The sequence below is a fragment of the Acanthamoeba castellanii genome, assembly GCF_000313135.1.
Source record: "Acanthamoeba castellanii str. Neff unplaced genomic scaffold scf7180000083489, whole genome shotgun sequence".
NCBI classification, from domain to species: Eukaryota; Discosea; order Longamoebia; family Acanthamoebidae; genus Acanthamoeba; species Acanthamoeba castellanii.
Window position 1 is genome coordinate 1 of NW_004457362.1, and position 9,022 is coordinate 9,022.

Consider the following 9,022-nt stretch of genomic DNA (forward strand, 5'->3'; position numbering starts at 1 on the left):
CCTGCACCATGGTGACCTTTCCCCTCTCTGAAGCAGGATGGCACTGCCAGAGCTTAGGTCTATTCTGGTTCAATGAGCTCAAGCTGGTGAGGGGGGAATGTATGGACAAGCCCCAGGAAGTGGTAGACCTTGGCCAGCAGTCCAGCAACCATTGTTTTGCCTGTTCCTGGATTGCCTCTTAGCTCCATGTGCAGCTTCATTGATGGCATCCTTCTCTCACCTGGTGCCCTGGCATCTTGGTGGTCATGGTGAATGATGAGCATGTGCAACAGGTCATGTAGCTTCTCCTTGACATTCTCCATCCCCATGACACTGGCCAGCTCAGTGTTCAGCAGCTTCCACAATGGACCTGCCCTCCCTGGTGGTACCACCTGTCAATTTCAATAACAGCTGGCTGATGGTGATGATGACAGCAACAAGGCTGAAGGGTTGGAAGCAGGTACTGGAAGATTGGTCAGGGAAAAGAGTGCTGCACAGGATGTGATATGTTTGGGGTGGTAAGACATCCCAGTGGTGGTTGATGGTGCTTGTGAATTTCCAAAGTGGCCACACATCCCTTCTGATCCGCTTGAGGACAGTGTGCTTGTGGTGCTGGAAAAGCAAGTCTGTGAGTAAAAGCCACCATGGACAGCGCCAAAGAAGAAGGTGCAGCACCTGAAGTTTGACAAGGCCCAACAGGTACTGCATCTCTTGTTTGTGGAGGTGGTGGAAGTAGTCGCCCTCATAGTTGGCATGTAGAGGAATGCCATTGAGGATTTTGAAGCTGCCATCTTTGCATATCGCCAGCATGTCATTTTGGTGATGGGCCAGGAACTGTGGTTGGTGCACCAGCTTGAGCTTCTCTTGCCCCTGCCTGAGGGTCAAGGCCTGTGTGATGTTGGAGTTGGAAATCTGGTTGCCTTCCATGTGCAGAATGTGGAGGTGCATTTGGCCCTTGGGGGAAGCAAAGAAAAACAGATTGCCTGAGCTTGGGTGGTGTGAGGAGCATGTGAGTGGCTGATGTACCACGCCAAGGAAACTGAATGGGAAGTGGGCCAAACAGTTCCAGCTCAAGTTGAGCTGCACCAGCACTGGCATGTTGTCTTTCCATGCTGGGCAGGAATGTGAGGATACATAAACAATACAACTGAGGACATGGGGAGGAGGTGTGTGTACCCAACAGCACCTTGTTGAGGATGTTTGAGGCCAGATTCAAGCTGGTGAGGCTTGTCTCCATGCCTTGCAAAAAGTGCAAGTCCAGAGTGTGCAGGCCGTTTTTGCTGAGGTCCAGCTCTGTCAGCTTACAGAGACCCTCAGCAAATCCAGCTTTGATGATGGTCAGCCTGTTGCTAGCAAGTTGGAGTGTCTGGAGTGATCTTGCTGGTCCTTTGCCCAGCATCCTTTGCTGTGTCCATGACAAGGCGTTGCCAGACAAGTTGAGCTCCTTCAAGGCTGAGCAGTTGGTGAATAGCTTCCTGAACTGCTTTGCCATGGAGTCATTGAGCATGTTGTCATGAAGCAACAGTGAGGAGAGCTGAGACAAGCTTGCAAAGGCGTTGTTGTTGATCCCATATATCCTGGTGTCACTCAGGTTGAGTGACTGCAAGGAAGGTAGATTGAGTCTTGTCAAATGGTTAATCCTGTTCCCTTGCAGGTCAAGTGCAGTAAGGTGGCAACCAACCTGCACAACATGTCATCAGCTCAAATGGGCATTTACAAAAAGAATGAACTGGTAGGGCCCCACCTGTTCAGGCATGTCACATTTGAAAAGGCTGTTGTTAGCTGCATTCAGTGACTTCAGGCTGGCAAATCATTTCAGTTGCGCAAGACTTGTCCATCTGGGAACAAATTGTTAGACCAAGACACAACCAGGGACACAACTTGCATACCCATTGCATGAGATGTCCAAATCCTCCACTAACTCCTCAACCACTTGATCAGGAAGATGGTTGGGAGCAATTCCTTGCAGGCTGAGACAGTAGAATACACAGTTAACAGGTTGCCCACAAGGAAACAGGTAAGAGGACAACATACTTTAGGTTTTGGTGTGTCTGGGGGCTCCATTTAGAACAAGTGGAGCAAGCACATCGCCCAGTTGGCAGGGATTTATAAACACTTGGCAGCTGCTGATCTGGCCAGTGAGGACTACCACCAAGGGTGAGAGAAGGAAGAATAAAGGGATTCAATGAGCATACCACAAGTGGAGGCACTGAAGATTGGTCAATGGTGCCAAGTCAGCTCCCACAGGGCCTCTGATGTGAAACTGCACCACACAGCTCAGTATTTCCCAGTGGATGAGGTTAGAGTGTCAGTGTTTGTACCAGATTCAGAGAGAGGTCCAGGTCAGTAAGCCCACATGCATCCGCATGCCAAGTGGACACATCAACACAACCAATTGAATTCTGGGCGAGGTCCAATGTGTGCAAGCTGGATAGTCCTGGAGTTGGTGTTAAGTCAGCCAGCATGGGTCCCCACCTGGGCTAACTTGGCCTTACCTTGTAGTGAATTGGTTGATAGATGGGTGATGAAGTTGCCATGCAGGTCAAGGACCTCCAAAGCACTGAGTGCAGTGAATGTCCCTTGCCCAAGGTCCCGCACACAATTATCACTCAGATTGAGGTGCCTGAGCTTCTTGGAACAAAGGGAGCCCAAGCTGATGAGGTGCGTCAGCCTATTGTGACTTAGGTTCAGAGTTCCCAGGTGGGGCATGTTTTCAAGGGGGACCACCACCACAGCTGAAGTGGTGAGCCCACTGGAAGACAGGTTGACAACCATCAGAAACTCCACCCAGGAAACCTGCTCTGGGTGATACCACAATGGTTCATGGTTGTAACAATAGTCCAAGGGCACTTGACAAAGGTTGTTCATCATAAGAACCATCTTGTTCTGCACATGTGCACTAGACTGGGCAACCAAGAAGACACTTCTGAGAGAAAGGCTCCACTGCCCACACAGCATGAATTCTTGGCCCTCAGCTTGACACTCAGCACAGATGAGCTTCACCTGCAACTTGGTGAGACCTGTGATCACACTGCATTAGTACCAACCATTTCCTCCCTTCCCAGTTACAGTGTTGTGGCATGCCTAGCACATGAATTGTGCAGAGCTCAGGCAAGGCAAGCAAAGCAGGCAGAGGCGCACTAAGAGACTGGCGCAAATGACATTTTAGATCAGAGAAAGGTGTAAAGAGAACAAGGGAAAGCCTGATGTACCTCCTGTACACACCAGTAGAATGGTCAATCACAAGTGGCCCAGCTGCTTTAAGGTGAATGTAAAAATAATTTTTCTAAATAATAATAGATGAAGCATTGGAACCTTGGTGCTGAGTCCTCAGTTGGATGCTTCCCATAAGCCTCCTCTTCAATGTCCATCGTCTTTCACTTTGTAATGCAGCTACCACACTCACTTCATTTTTAGCTCAGAAGTCCAGACATAATTCTCCAGTGCCACTTAATTAATTATTGGACAACAGCCCATTGTTGCCCAAGTACCCAAGAACAATGCCTGGCCAGCACACACACAAGGGGCACCGTTCAAGATTGCTGTGAAGGTACAACACACCTTGCCAAATTGGACATTTCACACCACTGCTTGGGCTTGATGTTGACTCATGCTTGGTGAGACAGGCAAGAGGGTAGTAATGAGCCCACATCTTCTCCACATTTTCAATGTGCTCCTTGGTTTCCCCCTTGGTGTGCTCATGCAGGGCCACAAAGAAGGACTCATGGCTTGCAAGGATGCACAGGCAATCTGGCCACTTCAGTTGTGTAAGGGTACTCAACCAATTAGTCTAATTGTTAAGCCCATGGGTATGATGACAAGGTGGTGATGATGGGATGGTACCTGATACTGTATAGTCCAAGAATCTTCATGAGGTCCTTCAGATCACATGTGAGGACCAGCATGAAGGTATACTCCTTGTTGTTCACCTTGTTGGCATGGTGGTGTGAACCTGTTTCATCCTTTTACACACTTGTGAAGCTCTTCCTCAGTCTCTGTGCTGACATAGATGACAAAAACATGGTAGTTCTTGGGTGACTTGACTGACACCAATTCTTGCCCAACAAGCTCTTGCTGTGTCCATTTCCCTGATGTCACTGTTACACCATTGAGTGTGAACTTCACCATGATTGGTTGGTGTTCACAGGTGGGTGGCTCTGCAGGTATGCCTTACCAAGGAGGGGGACCTTGTAGCCAGGGTTTTGCCAGTTGGCATCTCATTCTCTTTCAGTTATTGCTTCCTCATTGCCACCACCCCACTGTACAACCCCAAGTTAAGGTGCTCATTGTGTGGTGCCATCCTAAATCAGGGTCCTCACATGGGCTTTGGGAGTGTGTTCTGTACACCACACAGCCTTCAGTTGCGTACACAGACACCACTGAATTAAAGCACCAGTGATAGAAGCAACATGATATTATTATTGGGTATGTGTCACAACAACCATTATTATTATTATTTTGCTGCAGTTTGCTTTTACTCTTCGCCATGCAGACAGCCAAGCAAGATGTGTCGTTGAAGTGCAAGTGTGATGAAGGAATTGAGACAGGCCATGAGGTGGAGCTGCTGTGCCAGAAGAAAGAAATAGAGGAGGAGCTAGCAAGTATACAGGCACAGTGTGAGCAGGCCACTAAGAAGCACAAGACTGACAGCAACAAGGTTTTTGGAGAAGGACCCAAAGAGCTACTTTGCATCAAGGAGCCATCTGACACTGCAGTGGTGCATCTGGAGGGCCTGGCGCACACCCAAGATGACCCAAATCTGATCTCTCTTGAAAAGGGCCTTGAGTGGCTTATGGACACTGTGCCTAACGCACAGATGCACCTCCAGGTATCTCAAGTCCACCTATCATCCTTGACTCCAAAACTGCACTGTAGTTGTCTCACACCTGGGTGCTGGTGCCAGTCTTTGGGTCCCAACACAGTTAAGGTGCTCAACAAGCTCATTGTCACTTCCAAAATCGTCAGACAGGGCCTGGAGGGGGTCAAGGAAGCTAGGCCCTACCTGAGAACTGTGGCATCCATCATGGTTCGCCCTCCCTTTTCAGTGTGCGCAATGCTGCTGAGCATTTTTGTGTTGTTGCATTGAGCAGAAGAGACTGTGCACAGGCTTGAGCACCTTCTCAGCATACCTTGGATATCCATGGATGGCTCTTGCGTGCAGGGGGCTGGCATGCCTCTTGACCACCACTTCTCATTCAACTCGCCCTCCCATTTCAACATTATCTTTGTATCCTTACTCCTTCTGCACAGAGTATGAAAGGAAACTCAATTCCCTGCAGCCCCTGGCCGATTTGGTCAAGGAGGGACTCAAGCTGTTCCTCCAGTGGCGTGACTTCACTCTCAGAGTAGTGAAGGTACACCATCCTCTTTTTGACCACTATCACACACATGACTCCTTTTGGTGGCCTGACGCTGCATGTTGTTGTGCCCAAGGTGGCCCAAATGGAGAAGAACCTTGCTGTGCAGAGTGCACCTCATTCAGAAACCAAGAAAAAAGAGGCCAAGGATGAGGATGAGGACAAGGACAAGATGGAGGACGACAAGGAGAAAGGTACAGAGAAAGAAAAGGGAAAGAAGAAGGGGAAGGAAAAGCAGACAAAGAAGCACATGCAGTAGGATTGTGCACCCCCAAGTGGTCAGTGGGCCCACAAGAAATAAAAGATGATGTCACCTCCCTGTGCCAAGGGTACTGCAACAACACTTCTTGCTAGTTGCATTTTTCTTCTGCCCTTGCAGTGTCCATGCCTTTTTGAGGCTGTCTTTTGGGGTCAGCACACTGATTGAGCCCACGCCAGCGCCAACTAACCTTTGCAACTGATCTTGTCATGCTTGCCCATGTGCATTGGGCCTTCCCAAGGCAGGTGAAGAAGACATCTTCATACCATCTGCTTGGGGCGTCAAACTCTGGGGTATCTTGGCCACCAAGGACTCTGTACACTGCACCATGGCTATCATCAAAGTGGTAGATGGGCTGTTGGCCCTCCAGCACAACCAGTGTGTCAGTGTCATCCTGAGCAGCACACACATTATGAGTACATGGTGGACATGAGGTTGTGAGACCATAAAAGGCAATGGGTAGACTGTGAGTGCAGAGACTGCAGGCAAGGCCTGCTTCAGTGAGCACAGGCAGGCACCCATCAGCAAGCCTCCTACCAGCGGGCATACACTGCCACAGAAGAGTTGGCTAGCACAGTACACACACACTTACACCACCACAGCAAGGTCAAGGTGCTTGGTGCAGCATCAGCATTGCCACAGCATCACATCATCATTGCTGTCAAGTTTGTGTCACCAGGGTGAGCTGCCAGGTTTGTGTCAGACCAGGTTTGCACTGGACCAAGTTCATGCAGGATCCCAAGCCAGGTCAGGTTCAGGCAAGCCAAGTTTGCTATCACATTCATGGCCACATGCTGTATACTATCACTCAATTGTGCACTCATTTACACCACACAGGAAAGTAGATGGTCTTGGTGTGCCAACCCCATACTCACTGCACACAAGATGTGTCAATGGTGTTGATTTTGGTTTTGGTCTGGTTGTTGCCCCCACACAATGTGCTGGCCCCACACATGGCTTTAGGGCTTCTGTACATTGGTGGTGCTTTGGTCCCTTTGCAAGTTTTATACAATTTCAATGTCATTTGTACTCTACAGCCCAGAGGCTGCTGCAACCTGCAGTGACAACGACCTGCATGCCTCTATCATCATGTGGGCATGCATGGTGCAACAGTGCATCACCAGAAAGACCAAGGCCATCCTGGGCATGTGCAGGCTCAGCACAAATTATTTGCCTGATGCCATCATTGACATGCTAGACTCATCACTGCTGCCACCCAACAAGTGCTTTGACACTCAGTTTTTGACCACAGCTGACACAGTGACAATGATCAACCACATTGTGCCAGCATGCACCAGGCTGCAACGCATGCGGTCACGCACCGACCTCAAGGCCCTGACTGCACGTGCCATCATCACTGTCCTCTGCCAAGATTTGGGCGCCTCAGTCTGCATGCCCTCGCACCTGGCGCCTCTTGTGGCAGCACACACCCTTGTCAGGGCATGGGACCATCACAATAGGGCAGCACTGGCTGTTGCCCAATGCCTCTTGGGTCTCACCTCTGAGGGACCAACGATGAGTGGCGCCTCCTGGCACAAACCATTCCTGGAAGCGGTCCTGTTGTGTTGATCCAGCTTTCTCCCTTTTATGCCCCCTTCCCAGCGTCTTTTTGGTGTTTTGTTTCTTTGGCCAGACATTCCATTGTTGCATTGTCCTTCTTCTCTGTGCCAGATTTGGAATGATGATGGTGATGATGACAAAGCACTTCCCTGACAAGTCCACTAACATGCCCAGAGGCGTCCACCACAGTGGGTTGTTGCATGCCTGTGGATAGGCTTTGCACAGCAGCTCATCCTCATCAACGGCGAGTTCCTTGTGCACACGCCCTTGCCACTTCTTTGGTTACATCATCACATTGGTTGTCATCCTCTTCAGGGGGAGCATAACCATCATTGGCATCTACTTCTTCTCCAATCTGGATTAGAGCCACCACTGCATTAGTAAAAAGTGTACATCACAGTATTATCCTAATCAGGATAATTGAACAAATAAAAGGAAAGAAAAACGCCCATTAGCAAGTATTATAATCATCCACACCACCAACACACCTCAGACACAACAATGGTCTGCTTCTCCCAGCATGGATACAACTTTGACGCCTCAAACGCCGACGCCTGGTTCAAGGCGCTGGCCAAGTACCATTCAGGGGTCAAGGCAGCAGTGACCATTGATGAGGAAAGAAGCTACACCACAAAAATCGACCTCAAATGGCTCCAGTCTCTGCCCAAGGGTCGGAAATACAACGTCACCACCAAGTGCACATGGAACAAAAGGGCCACCATCCAGGCCATGCCTCAGTATATCTCAGCGGCAGAGGGCAAGAAGACCAGTGGGCACAGCAAGACCTTGGTCACAAACATCACATCCACCATTGACAGGATCATTGCATTGCACCTGGGCCACAGCAGCCAAGAAATCTTCATATCAAGTGACTTCAAGGAAGGGACCACCTTTGACAGAGTTGTCTCTGCCATTGGCTTCCTCAAGAACACAAAAAAGCTCACACAGCTTTTCATTTCACATGATAGCAAGTGTGTCATCCTAGTGCTTGATGACTGCTACATGCTGTGTGCCCACCTCAGTGGGGTCTGTGACATGGGCCTCCCCACTCTGGACCTCAATGACAGGTTTGTTCAAAACACATTCAACTCAGCAGTCATGCCCAAGGAGTGGAATAGGAGTTTCAAGGTGTGGAGGGTGGCATTCAACAACAGCAACAGGCAGACCTGGGACGCGCCCATTATCACACCCTCTGCATGAATCTTACATGTTGTTGCTTGTGCAGGTAACACTGTAGCAACACATGTGCCATCCCACAAGTAAAGCACAGCCATAATAAATCATTTTTGATCACACATCACAGGGCCACATCCAGCAGCTCCTGGACGTCCCTCACCAGCTTCATCTCAAATCACTGGTTCTCCATCCCCTTCTCAACTAGCCACCTGTAGTGCTTCTTGTGCAAGGGTCAGAGGTGCCTCTGGCACTCAGCCGAGCTGTAGCACCTAGACTTACACACACTGAACCTCTTGCTACAGTGCTTAGCACACCTGGACACCGGAAGGCCTGCCCATACAAAACCGTGCCCACCTTGGTGCACTTGATGGATGTTGCACTCAATCATCTCATGGACAATGTGTATGCAGACGCCCCTCTTGCACACATAGAACACACAACTGGTGGGCTTCTGCATGTTGCACATTCCCATGCAGGGACACTGTCCAGAGAATGCCCACCTCCTCTGGTGCCATGGCGTTGCTGCACTCCAGGAGGACACACATGCACTCAGGTGCAATATGGTCCCCATGCATAAAAGTGGGTTTTTCTCCTTGAGGAAGAACATATAGATGTCTGTTGTCTTGCAGCTGTTGGTGAGGCTCTCATGTCACACCACCCAGCACTGATGGCATCATTACCATTGACACAA

General features: G+C 49.6%; 3 protein-coding genes across 3 annotated transcripts; 2 read left to right on the top strand and 1 right to left on the bottom strand.

Annotated features, from left to right (window-relative positions):
* Positions 1–654: 654 nt before the first annotated feature.
* Positions 655–1,486, bottom strand: ACA1_303720 (leucine rich repeat domain containing protein; the record flags this gene model as incomplete). The annotated part of the gene is made up of 3 exons (XM_004336338.1): positions 655–933; positions 1,006–1,091; positions 1,156–1,486. Coding segments are annotated over 3 exons (696 nt in total), but the record flags the coding sequence as incomplete, so codon positions are not given.
* Positions 1,487–4,465: 2,979 nt separating this feature from the next.
* Positions 4,466–5,595, top strand: ACA1_303730 (uncharacterized protein; the record flags this gene model as incomplete). Its single annotated transcript, XM_004336339.1, has 4 exons — positions 4,466–4,807; positions 4,883–5,005; positions 5,259–5,333; positions 5,413–5,595. The coding sequence occupies 4 exons, from the start codon at positions 4,466–4,468 to the stop codon at positions 5,593–5,595; spliced, it is 723 nt and encodes a 240-aa protein (XP_004336387.1).
* Positions 5,596–7,656: 2,061 nt separating this feature from the next.
* Positions 7,657–8,536, top strand: ACA1_303740 (uncharacterized protein; the record flags this gene model as incomplete). The annotated part of the gene is made up of 2 exons (XM_004336340.1): positions 7,657–8,283; positions 8,459–8,536. 2 exons carry the CDS (start codon positions 7,657–7,659, stop codon positions 8,534–8,536), a joined length of 705 nt encoding a protein of 234 aa, XP_004336388.1.
* Positions 8,537–9,022: the final 486 nt, after the last annotated feature.